This window comes from Heterodontus francisci, chromosome 2 (genome assembly GCF_036365525.1).
Source record: "Heterodontus francisci isolate sHetFra1 chromosome 2, sHetFra1.hap1, whole genome shotgun sequence".
Taxonomy (NCBI): domain Eukaryota; kingdom Metazoa; phylum Chordata; class Chondrichthyes; order Heterodontiformes; family Heterodontidae; genus Heterodontus; species Heterodontus francisci.
In genome coordinates, this window is record NC_090372.1 from 41,916,568 (window position 1) to 41,929,878 (window position 13,311).

Genomic DNA, 13,311 nt, shown 5'->3' on the forward strand with positions numbered 1-13,311 from the left:
ACCTTCAGCATTTTGAACACCTCTATCAAATCTTCTCTTCTCCCCCAGAACTGGACACAATACTCTAGTTGAGGCCGAACTAATGTTTTATACGGTTTATCATAACTTCCTTGCTTTTGTACTCCAAGCTCCTACTTATAAAGCCCAGGATCCCGTATGCTTTATTAGCTGCTTTCTCAACCTGCCTGCGAGCTTTAATGGTTTGTATACCTTGCAGGACCCAGGCCTCTCTGCTCCTCCCTGCCTGCAACCTTTAATGGTTTGTATACCTGGGAGGACCCAGGCCTCTCTGCTCCTCCAACCACTTTAGAATTATACCCGATATTTTATATTGCCTCTCCTCATTTTTCCTACCAAAATGAATCACTTCACACTTCTCTGCATTAAATTTCATCTCCCATTTCACCAGCCTGTCTATGTCCTCGTGAAGTTTATCACTATCTGTCTCAGTTCACAATACTTCCAAGTTTTGTGTCATCTGCAAATTTTGAAATTGTGCCCTGTAAAAGCAAGTCTAGGTCATTAATATATATCAAGAAAAGCAGGGGCCCTAACACCAACCCCTGGGGAACCCCACTATATACCCTCCTCCAGTCCAAAAAGAACTGTTCACCACTACTCCTAGTTTCCTGTTGCTCAACCAATTTCATACCCATACTTTATTCCACGGGCTCTAACTTTGCTGACATGCCTGTTAACTGGCATTTTATCAAATGGTTTTTGGACATCCATGTACATCACATCAACCCCATTACACTCATCAACCCTCTCTATTACATCATCCAGAAACTCAAGCAAGTTAGTTAAACACAATTTACCTTCAACAAATCCATGCTGGCTTTCCTTAATTAATCCACATTTGTCCAAGTAACTTAATTTTGCCCCAAATTATCGTTTCTAAAAACTTTCCCACCACTGAGGTTAAACTGTCTGGCCTGTAGTGGCTGGGCTTATCCTTACACCCTTTTTTGGATAAGGGTGTAACATTTGCAATTCTCCACCACCCCTGTACCTAAGGAGGATTGGAAGATTATGGTCAGTGCTTCCACAATTCCCACCCTTACTTCCCTCAGCGTCCTTGGTTGCATCTCATCCAGTTCTGGTGACTTATAAATATTAAGTGCAGCTAACCTATCTAATACCTCCTCTTTATCAATTTTTAGTCCATGCAGTGTCTCAACAACCTCCTCTTTCACCATGACTTGGGCAGCATCTTTTTCCTTGGTAATGACAGATGCAAAGTACTCATTTAGTACCTCAGCCATCAAAACATAGAAAATAGGAGCAGGAATAGGCCATTCGGCCCTTCAAGCCTGCTCCGCCATTCATTATGATCATGGCTGATCCTCTTAGCTTTTTTAAAAGTTAATTTCATGTGATGTGTGCTTCGCAGGCAAGGCCAGCATTTATTGCCTATGCCTAATTGCTCTTGCAAAGGTGGTAGTGAGCTGCTTTCTTGAACTGCTGCAGTCCATCTGGTGCAGGTACACCCACAGTGCTGCTAGGGAGGAAGTTCCAGGATTTTGATCCAGCAACTGCGAAGGAATGGCAATATATTTCCAAGTCAGGATGGTGTGTGGCTTCGAGGGGAACTTACAGGTGGTGGTGTTCCCACACATCTGCTGCCCTTGTCCTTCTAAGTGGAAGATGTCACAGGTTTGGATGGTGCTGTTGAAGGAGCCTTGATAAGTTGCTGCAATGCATCTTGTAGATGGTACACACTGCTGTCACTGTGCCTTAGTGAAGAGGGTGAATGTTTAAGGTGGCTGATGGAGTGCTGATCAAACAGGCTGCTTTGTCCTGGATAATGTGGAGCTTTTTGAGTGTTGTTGGAGCCGCACTCAACCAGGCAAGTGGAGAGCATTCCATCACACTCCTGAATTGTGCCTTGTAGATGGCAGACAGGCTTTGGGGAATCAGGATGTGGGTTACTCATCACAGAATTCTCAGCATCTGGCATGCTCTTGTAGCCACAGTAGTTATGTGGCTGCTCAAGTTCAGTTTCTGGTCAATGGTAACCCCCAGGATGTTGATAATAGGGGCTTCAGTGATTGCAATGCCATTGAATGGGAAGGGGAGATGGTTAGATCCTCTTTTGTTGGAGATGATCACTGCCTGGCACTTGTATGGCGTGAATGTTACTTGTCACTTATCTGCACAAGCCTGGATGTTGTCAAGGTCTTGCTCCGTAAGGACACGGACAGTTTCAGTATCTGAGGAATTGTGGATTGTACTGAACATTGTACAATTGTCAGTGAACATCCCCACTTCTGACCTTATGATGGAGGGAAGGTCATTGATGAAGCAGCTTAAGATGTTTGGGCCTAAGACACTACATGCATAAATCCCCTTTTATGTCTCTAATCAACCCCACTTCTCCTTTTACCATGTTTTTACTGTTTATATGCCTACAGAAGACTTTTGGATTCCCTTTTAGGTTAGCTGCCAGTCTATTCTCAAACTCTCTCTTTGCTGCTCTTATTTCTTTTTGCATTTCCCCTCTGAACCTTCTATATTCAGCCTAATTTTCAATTGTATTATCCACCTGATATCTGTCATATGCACCCTTTTTCAGCTTCATCTTACTCTCTATCTCTTTTGTCATCCAGGGAACTTTGGATTTGTTTGTCCTACCTTTCCCCCTTATGGGAATGTATCTTGACTGTACCTGAACATTCTCGTCTTTAAAGGCAGCCCAGTGTTCCTTTACAGTTTTGCCCCCCAATATTTAATTCTAATTTAGCTGAGCCACATCCATTCTCACCTCATTGAAGTTGACCCTCCCCTAATTAATTATTTTTACTCTGGATTGCTCCTTGTCCTTTTCCAGAGCTAGCCTAAACCTTATGATACTATGATCACTAGTCCCTAAATGTTCCTATACTGATACTTAATCCACTTGTCCCATCTCACTCCCCAAAACCAGAAATGCCCCCTTCCTCATTGGACTGGAAACATACTGATGTAGAAAATTCTCCTGAACACACTCTGGAAACTCTTGCCCTTCTCTGCCCTTTACACTATTACTATCCTAGTCTATATTCTGTTGAATTAAACAAAAATATGGGGGACAATAGTTCCCTGGTGCATTCTCCATGGCAACACCTCGACCAGACTTGCCAACCAATCAGCACCCTTTTCTCATGCAGCATAAATTGTTGCTCCTTTTGAAATTTGGCATTCTTGCATCTGTCCTGATGAGTGCACGAGGAAAAGTTTTGATAGCATGTCTCTTTTTTCAGCAATAATCTATAATTCTTGCACCTCTCTGTAATTTCCTCGCAAATCTGTTTCTCTCTATCTTTTCCACTAGTTGGTGGCCTATAGAATACATCCAGCAATTAAATAGTACCTATATTGTTTCTTAGCTCTAACCAGATAGCTTCTGCCCTTAACTCCTCTAGGACATTTGCTCTTTTCGGCACTATAATGATCTCCTGAATCAATACTGCTATTGCTCGGGCAAGAAAGGCAGTGTGAGCTGATAGCTGTGGAGATCAATGCCAGGAATCAAGCCCCAAGAACCTGGATGCAGTTCTGCAACCTATATTGTTCAATGATCTCACACGAGTGCAATGCATCTTCAAATGCCATATCCTATCAATTGCACCAACAGGCTGCTCAAATCACCCCATTCCGATCACTCAACAATCTCTATCAATCACATCTTATACCCAACATTCATGTGCTTCATCTCACACTTAACACTACTGTAAGCCTCACACCCACATCTCACAGGTTGCACACAATGCCAGCTATTCACCATGACAGCCACATCAGCCAAACAGATTGCACGACACGCACTGACAGAGTTGACTCTCTCTTGCAGGTCAAAGTAGCACACAACCAGAGGCAGAAGGAGAAAACCAGAAGGAGGAAGATGCACCTGCATGTCCTAATGCCCATGGAGGAGACAGTGCCAGCCATTATTAGGATGGCCATGTCTGAAGCCATGGCCAGTGCTGGGGCTGATACCATCGAAGGTGATGATATTCTCATACGTAATTCACTTTAACACATCGCACTCACCCCTCATCTCACATTCTCTTGGATTTACTGCCTCCTCCCAACACACTTTCGTGCCTTTTTCCTTTCAGATACCCAAGAGGTGCACCCTGCCCAGGCAGTGGAGAAATACCAAGAGAGTGATGATGAAGACACAGTGCCGCCACTTGATTTCACACGCACAACCACCAGCTCGGAAACTGACAGAGGTGGGATCTGCACACGGTCCACTGGATTTTGTCACACTGGTGGAGCTCCTGGCACCGGGCTGAAAAGACGAGGGGGACCCTGCCTCAGCCTTTCACAGCCCCCCCACCGGTGTGATCGAACAGTGCTCAGGCACTTAAGTGCCCAATGCCAGGATTCCACCTCCAAGTGCTGGCCAATCACAGGGCTGGCAGCTCAGTAATACTGGCAGCGCCACTAAAAGTGATGGCTAAAGCTGGTACTGCAAGAGGTCTTGGACTCAGTCCCAGTACTGGAGCCTGGACCCACTGTGAGTGAGGCAGGGTCATCAGAGTCAGACCAACAGGGCCCGGCGAGGGGGGGACAGGGGATGGAGGGCGTTTAGTGCAGGGGGGGTTAACGTAGATGGAGGTTTTCCCTGTGGGGGCCCTCCATGGGCCACGGATGGCCCAAGGACGAGGGCCCCACCCCGAGCCTGCAGGTAGGTTGCCTTGTTTTCTTGGGTGACTTCCCCACATGGCAGAAGCTCCCGCCGGTGTTGGTTAAATCCCAGCGGCAGCAGGAAGACGCCCTTAAGTGGCCAGTAATAGCCCACTTAAAGGCCTCAATTGGCCTCTGGGCAGGAAGGCCGTCGTCAGCCTATCCCTCCCCGATTAAATTCCTGTGCGATGGGATGGCGACAGGTCCTCCGTGCCCCCGCCTCCTGTCACAATTCTGTGGGCCCCCCCACCTCCAAACCCATCTCTGGGGGGCCCATAAAATTCAGGTCCGTGAGACACTGGGCATGACGAGTAGGCTGCAGCCCTAGTGGGTGAGGTAGGGGGGGGGAAGAACAAGGAATGGCCAGGTGTCAGCTCACCAGGACAGGCAAAGGCAGATGGAAGACAGGCACTACGTGAATGCACGAGTGACTAGTTGAGTTTTGTGTGCAATATGACAAGATTGCATTTATAAACTTGGCTTGGAATGTTTATTTTGTGGTGGGTTTTATTTTTGCATTGTGGCTATGCTAAGTGACAGTGGGAATATAAGGTGAAGGACTGTTGGTGAATGGATTCTTTACAGCCTGCCCAGCTAGAAAGTGGCTGTCTAATTGTATCCTCCCTTCATTGTTCTCTACTTCCTGTTCCTCCTTCACCTCCTCCTCATGCTGCTGTTCCTCAGCTGCTGACAAGGTTATAAAGCATGCAGCAGGTCACCATTTCTTTTGGCATCCATTCAGTTGAGTACTGCAGGGCACCTGTAGAGTGGTACAGGCAGTAGAGGCATTGTTTCAGCATGCCAATGGTCTGCTCAATCATAATTGGTGTGGCAGCATGGCTTTCATTGTACGCATGCTGCGCATGGGTTGCACACTGGAGCCATCAGCCATGTTATCAGTGCATAGCCCTAGTCACCCAGTAGCCAGCCCTTGGTCCATCATGGTGGCACAAATGCATTGACCTGCATGATTTGTTGCCTTTGGTCACACGCCAGCTGGACGTTGAGGGAGCAGAATCCCTTTTGGTTCTGGTATAGGGCAGAGGTGACATGTGGCGCCTGCAATGTGCATGCAGTCAATAGCACCCTGCACCATGGAGAAGCCTGCAATCCGAGTCAAGCCAGATGCTTGCTCCACCTATTTGTCTCTGGTTAAGAGAGGGCTAAAGCATTGAACTCCAAAATAGCACCACTGGTGTCAAATCATCATTGCACATTGACTGACATCATGATTTGCCTGCTCTGCATACTTCTGGTGAATGTTAATGGATGTGTGCTAACTCTTGCCCCAATTTGCTGTCTGGCACAATTCGCCCCACAAGTGAGTGCGCACGCGCACTGTTGATGCATTTTTAGAACTCTAAGGGCACTTATAGTGGCCAAAAAGGGAGCTAATTAGCCCAATTTCTCATCAGTAGAATTAGCCTTTCTCTACAAATAAGGCAAAAAGAAATGACATTATTCCCGAGCACCAATTCCATTTGACTAGCACTACCATGTTTCATTATTCTCCAGCGCTACAGTTATAAATTTCACAGTAAATATCAGTGCCTAAAATACTGGGATAGTCAAAACAAACAACAATGTAACATGCAAAAAACTCATCACCATAAATACTTGGTGAAAGCAAAGCATTATTTCCTAGTTAATTCTTCTGATACACTGCGACGGAGGTGCTGCAGAGTGAATGAACAGAAATTGAACAGATATCACAGGTATAATGACTCATCAAATATGACTTGACTTCGCTGGCAGCTCATCAAAAATGTCTTAATTAATTTACTATTGGGTACATATTGCTGTTGTAGCATCAGGATAACTTGCGTCCTGAGAGGCACTGTGGGATATCGCTGCCAGATACTCATGTCCCTCACTTTTCCTTAAAATATGCTGAATATTTCACAAAGAATCCCTTTTTTTAAATGAAGCGCTGGGTGTGCACACTTATTTTTATTCTTAGTCAATACAGCTAATTCACATACCATTCTGTCAAAATGAATAGACAATGTCTTACATCTATGATGTGAAAATGCTTGGATGGATTTTGCCCCATGCATATCAACATTCCAATTAGTCTGCTGCAATCTTTCAATTTACATCAATATCAAAATGAAAACCCAATGTCAGACCTCAGCATGCAAATTAAAAAGCCTCTGAATAATTAACATATTTTCAAAACAAGTTTTGCATTGACTGATTGCATAATTAGATATTCCCCCCTCCCACCTCTCCCCTTTTTAAACAAGTAGCACTGTGGTGTTTCAAAGACCCTGGGTAATGCTGCTAATATAAATGTGTTATTAAATATATGACAGTAAAGATTGCATTCTGTTATGTGGTAACAGTGTAGAATGGTTCATCGCATCGTTGACTCATTGACTTATTTTCAGTCCAAGACACAGGGCAAGCTCGGACTTCTGGATTTTTCCATCTTTGTTTACATCACAGTGGCGCAAGAGAACTTCACGGAACTTGTCAAGGTCAACTCCAGTAATACTTGACTGAAGAAAACGAGAAAAATAAAGTTACTAAAACATTGTAATGGTGCATTGTGTCTTTGCACTTAACAAGATACAACGGGGCCAACTATCATGTCTTCAATGCCCCATGTGTACTTGTAGCTGCATAACTCCATCCGTTTTGCACATGACACACATTTCCAACACACTGCACTTAGGAAGTTCCCATCCAAAAGAGGCGGGAGTTTCATAATATTATGTTGATACAGAAAATGCAAAATTGCTTCTTCCAGCCCATTTCATGGCAATCAAGCCACATCAGCGCCAGGTGCAAATTTCAGGTGCTGAACTGAATATGGCAGTAAGTTTAAAGGGACTTACAGCAACATTGATTCAACAGTTTGAAGGCCATTTCTGCATTATATTTTATCCTTTTTCTCCTGCTGACATTAAGGTTCTTCTGAGCTTGTGCCAATTGGTACAATAGTGTTTTCACTCCCAGCACCATTACTAGCATCAATGGGTTCTCCTGAAGGGAATTCCCCTATTTGACATGCTTGGAAGAGGGATGCCAGGTAGGTCAGGCTACATGAGAAGTGCTCTATGCCGGTATCTACACACACACACACACACAAACAAACAAACACAAACACATCATCAGACAGAGTAATCACTTGGCCGACAATTAGTGCACGTATTCCAACGGGAAGGTTGGACAGGAAACCTGCTAGTGCTATATTGTGCAACAAGGTAGGATTAATTAATTACCTCATAGTGAAGGTGCCCCGAGGTAGCAGCAATCATAATATGATTGAATTTTACATTCAGTTTGAGGGAGAGAAGAGTGGATCTAAGGCTAGTATTTTAAATTTCAATAAGGGCAATTATGAGGGCATGAAAGCAGAGCTAGCAAAAGTGAACTGGCAAATTAGGTTAAAGGATAGGTCAATAAGGATGGAGTGGCAGACATTTAAGGGGATATTTCAGAATACACAGAATAGATACATTCCAACGTGAAAGAAAAATTGCAAAGGGAGGACCCACCATCCGTGGATAACTAAAAAAGTTAAAGATAGTATCAAACTTAAAGAAAAAGCATAGATGGGTGGCAGGTCAGAAGATTGGACAGAATATAAAAAGTAGCAAAGAACAACTGAAAGATAAATAAGGTGGGAAAAATTAGAGTACGAGAGAAAGCTGGTGAGAAATATAAAGACAGATAGTAAGAGTTTCTATTTATTTCTATTTCTATTTAAAAAATAAGTCAACATAGTGAGCATTGATCCGACAGAAAGTGAGTCTGGGGAATTAATCAGGGAAAATAAGGAGATGGCAGATGAATTGAACAGGGATTTTGCAGCGGTGTTCACCATAGAGGATACAAGTAACACCCCAGAAATAGCTATAAATCAGGAAATGGAAGGAAGGGAGGAACTCAAGAAAATTACAATCACCAGAAAAGTGTTACTGAGCAAATTGTTGGAGCTGCAGGCTGACAAGTCCCCGGATCCTGATGGACTTCATCCTAGGGTCCTAAAAGAAGTGGCTAGTGAGATAGTTGATGTGCTGGTTTTAATTTTCCAAAATTCTCTAGATTCGGGGAAGGTTCCATTAGATTGGAAAATTTCAAATGTAACTCCTTTATTCAAAAAGTGAGGGAGACAGAAAGCAAGAAACTATAGGCCAGTTAGCTTAACATCTGTCCTAGGGAAAATGTTAGAAGCTATTATTTAAAGACATTATAGCAGGGCACTTAGAATAATTCATGGTAATCAGGCAAAGTCAACATGGTTTTGTGAAAGGGAAATCATGTTTAACCAATTTATTGGAGGGCTTTGAAGAATTAATATGTGCTATGGATAAAAGGGAACCAGTGGATGTATTGTACTTAGATTTCCAGAAGGCATTTGATAAGGTGCCACATCAAAGGTTATTGCGGAAAATAAAAGCTCATGGTGTAGGAGGTAACATTTTGGCATGGATAGAAGATTGGCTAGCTAACAGGAATAGGCATAAAAGGGTCATTTTCTGGTTGGCAAGATATAACAAGTGGTGTGCCACAGGGATCAGTGCTGGGGCCTCAACCTTTTACAATTTATATAATGACTTGGATGAAGGGACCGAAAGTATGGTTGCTAAATTTATTGATGACACAAAGATAGGAGGAAAGTAAGTTGTGAAGAGGACGTAAGGAGGCTACAAAGGGATATAGTTAGGTTATGTGAGTGGGCAAAGATCTGGCAAATGGAATATAATGTAGGAAAATGTTAAATTGTCCATTTTGGCAGGAAGAATTTAAAAAAGCACGTTACCTAAATGGTGAGAGATTGCAGAGCTCTGAGTTGCAGAGGGATCTGGGTGTCCTAGTGCATGAATCACAAAAGGTTAGTATGGAGGTACAGCAAGTAATTAGGAAAGCTAATGGAATGTTATCATTTATTACAAGGGGAATTGAATATAAAAGTAGGTAAGTTATGCTTCAGCTACACAGGGCATTGGTGAGAACACATGTGGAGTACTGTGTACAGTCTTGGTCTCTTTATTTAAGGAAGTGTGTAAATGCATTGGAAGCAGTTCAGAGAAGGTTTACTGGACTCATGCCTGGAATGGGCAGGTTATCTTATGAGGAAGAGTTGGACAGGCTAGGCGTGTATCCGCTGGAGTTTAGAAGTGCAAGAAGTGATTTGATTGAAACATATAAGATTCTGAGGGATCTTGACAGGGTGGATGTGGAAAGGATGTTTCCTCTTATGGAAGAATATAGAACTAGGGGTTCACTGTTTAAAAATAAGGGGTCACCCATTTATGGGAGAGATGAGGAGAAATTTTTTCTCTCAGAGTTGAGTGTCTTTGGAATTCTCTTCCTCAAAAGGCGGTGGAAGCAGAGTCATAGAGTCATTTACAGCACAGAAGGAGGCCATTCAGCCCATCAAGTCTATGCCAGCTCTCCACAGAGGTATGCAGTCAGTCCCACTCCTCCGATCCCTTAGTCCTGCAAGTCTATTTTTCTCAAGTGGCCATCCAACTTCGTCTTGAAGTTATGACTTGTGGGGAGCGAGTTCCAGGTCATTACCATGCACTTTGCAAAAAAAGTGCTTCCTCATATTCCCCCTGCATCTTTTGTCCAAAACATTCAATCTGTGTACCCTAGGCCTTGTACTATTAGTTAATGTGAATAGTTTTCCCTCATCTAACTTATCTAAGTCTGCAATAATCTTGTACGCTTCTATTAAATCCACCCTCAATCTCCTTTGTTCCAAGGAGAACAAAACCAGCTGTTCCAACCTAACTTTGTAACTAAAATCCTCCATTCCTGGAACCATTCTAGTAAATCTCCTCTGCACTCTCACAAGGACCCTCATATCCTTCCTGAAGTGTGGTGACTGGAACTGGACACAATACTCTAGTTGGAGGCAGAGGCAGATAGATTCGTGATAAAAAGTGGGTGAAAGGTTATTGTGGGTAGGCGGGAATGTGGAGTTGAGGTTACAATCAGATCAGCCACGATCTTATCATACGGCGGAGCAGGCTCGAGGGGGCCAAGTGACCTACTCCCGCTCCTAATTCGTATGTTCATATACTTCATACAAGAAGGCATGGCAGAGTGATCATCATCCACCATCATTGGCTGAAACCAAAATAGCATTAACCATGTTTGCAAGCATTGTTGCATCGACCTGGCAGAGATTGTGGGAACTGTTTTCAGAGTCCACATCAACAAAAAGCCAGGTAAGCTGCAGCCACCATGCAACATACAGTGGCACAGCCAATGACTGTAATCAACTGTAATGTAGACTTAGGAGGATGTTGTCATGAAGTGACACAGGGGCCAGCCCTCCTCACAGCCATCTTATGTGACACCACATGCAATTCACAGCCATCATCAACAACTTGCATTATAAAGCACCTTCAACGTAGTCAAACATCCCAAGGTGCATTACCAGACAAAATTTGACACCAAGCTACATAAGGAGATATCAGAACAGGTGACCAAAAGCTTGGTAAAAGAGGTAGGTTTAAAGGAGCGCTCTAGTGGAGGAGAGAAAGGTAGAGAGTCAGATAGCTTTATGGAAGATATTCCAGAGGTTAGGGCCTAAGCAGCTGAAGTTAAACAATGATCTGAGTCTGCTTGCAGACTCCTGCTTGCATATTGGGTTTCCTTTTTCCTTCATTTTTGCTCAATGCATCTATTTATAAAGCCCAGGATCCCATATGCTTTATAAACTACTTTGTTAACCTGTTCTGCTACCTTCAAATATTTGTGCACAGTCACCACCAGGTCTCTCTCTTCTTGTACTCCCTTAAATATTATACCATTTAACATGTATTGTCTCTCCTCATTCTTCCCACCAAAATGTATCACCTCACACTTATATGCATTGAATTTCATCTGCCATGTGTCTACCCATTCCATCAGTTTATGTCCTTTTGAAGTCTATTACTATCTTCCTTACTATTTACGACACTTCCACATCCCTTTCCATTTTTGACTCCCACTTCCCTGTATCTAGAACTCTGAAAACTAATGCCAAAGGCTGAACCAAGAAATGTAATTGTTCAAATTAGCACAATATCATTCAGCCAAGAAGAGCACCAACTCTTAACCATTTTGAACTGACTCACCTAAAATTGGCTTCAAGGAGATTTACTAATCATCTCGTTGTGCATATGTATATGTGTAGGTACCAGTCACAAAGAGGCATTACAGATCTTGGCCTCGATATTAACCTATCCGCCACGCTCATGACAGGTGGGAGAGGGTTGGAGGGTGAGAAATGTTAGCAAGTGAATTATGTAAAAATGCAACCCTAACGCCATCTGATATTGGGGTGTCTGGGTGTCCTGCTGTGGAGAGATGGGATGCTTAATTATCATATTTAAAATCAGTGGCCACAGTGCAATTGGGAGCTTGATTTGAAATTTATATTGGGTTACGTCTTGTGTACTGCACAGAAACTAGCCATTTGACCCAAATAGTTTATGCAGTACTTATCTCCACGTGAGTCTTCTCCCACCCTACTTATCCAACTCCATCAGCATATCCTTCTATTCCCTTCTCCCTCATATACTGATCTATACTAATTATCTCAACTACGCCTGTGGTAGCAAGTTCCACATTCGTCCCACTCTGGAGTAAAAAAGTTTCTCCACAATTCCCTATTGGATTTATTAGTAACTATCTTACATTTATGACCTCTAATTTTGGACATCTCCACATATGGAAATATTTTCTCTACATCTATCCAATCAAACCAATTCATTATTTTAAAGGCCTCTATCAGTTCACCCCCTCAGCCTTTTCTTTTCTAGAGATACGAGCTCCTAGTCTGTTCAGCCTTTCCTGAAAAGTATATGCTCGCAGTTCTGATATTATCCTTGTGTATCTATTTTGTACCTTCTGCAGCACCTCTATATCCTTTTTATAATATGGAGACTGGAACTGTACACAGTAGTGCCAGGTGTGGTCCAACCAAGGTTCACGTTTAACATAATTCTTTTCAATTCTGTCGCTCTAGAAATGAACCCCAGTGCATGCTTTGCTTTTATTTTTAATGGCCTCATTAACCTGCGTCGCTACTTTTAGTGATGTGTGTATCTGTATGCCGAGATTCGTTTGCTCCTCTACCCAATTCAGACACTTATTATCCAAGCAATGTGACCTTCTTACTTTTCGTACCAAAATGCACTACCTCACACTTAGCTACATTGAACTTCATTTGCCAATTATAAGTTTATTTATGTCTTCCTGTATTTTGTCACATTTTCCTTTGTATAATCTACACTTCTCACTTTGGTGTCATCTGCAAATTTTGAAATTGTACTTCCAATTCCCAAGTCCAAATCATGAATGTAAATAGCGAACATTAGTGGTCCCAGCACCAATCCCTGTGGACCACCACTTCCCAGTTTTTCTCAGTCTGAATAGTCACCCATGTACTCTGTTTCTGTTTCTTAGCCAGCTTGCTATCTATTCTGCTGTCTACTGACTCCTCTTGCTCTGACTGTAGTCATGAGTCTACTGCGAGGTATCTTATCGAAGGCTTTTGAAAATACAAATATATTCTTTGTCAACTCTTTGTTACTTCTTCAAAGAATTCAGTAAGGAAAGTAAAGCACGACTTTCTCTTTTGAAATCCATCTTTACTATATTTCCAGTTTCTAGCTTTTTTTTACTTCTTTT

At 42.8% G+C, this 13,311-nt stretch overlaps 1 protein-coding gene across 1 annotated transcript in view; it reads right to left on the reverse strand.

Moving 5' to 3' along the window:
• Positions 1-7,037: 7,037 nt before the first annotated feature.
• The window catches only part of scgn (secretagogin, EF-hand calcium binding protein), an 82,214-nt gene continuing 75,940 nt past the window's right edge, over positions 7,038-13,311 (reverse strand). The window contains exon 11 of the mRNA XM_068050250.1: positions 7,038-7,172. Coding sequence (XP_067906351.1) covers positions 7,044-7,172 — 129 coding nt within the window. The 3' untranslated portion in view covers positions 7,038-7,043. The remainder of the gene's footprint in view (positions 7,173-13,311) is intronic.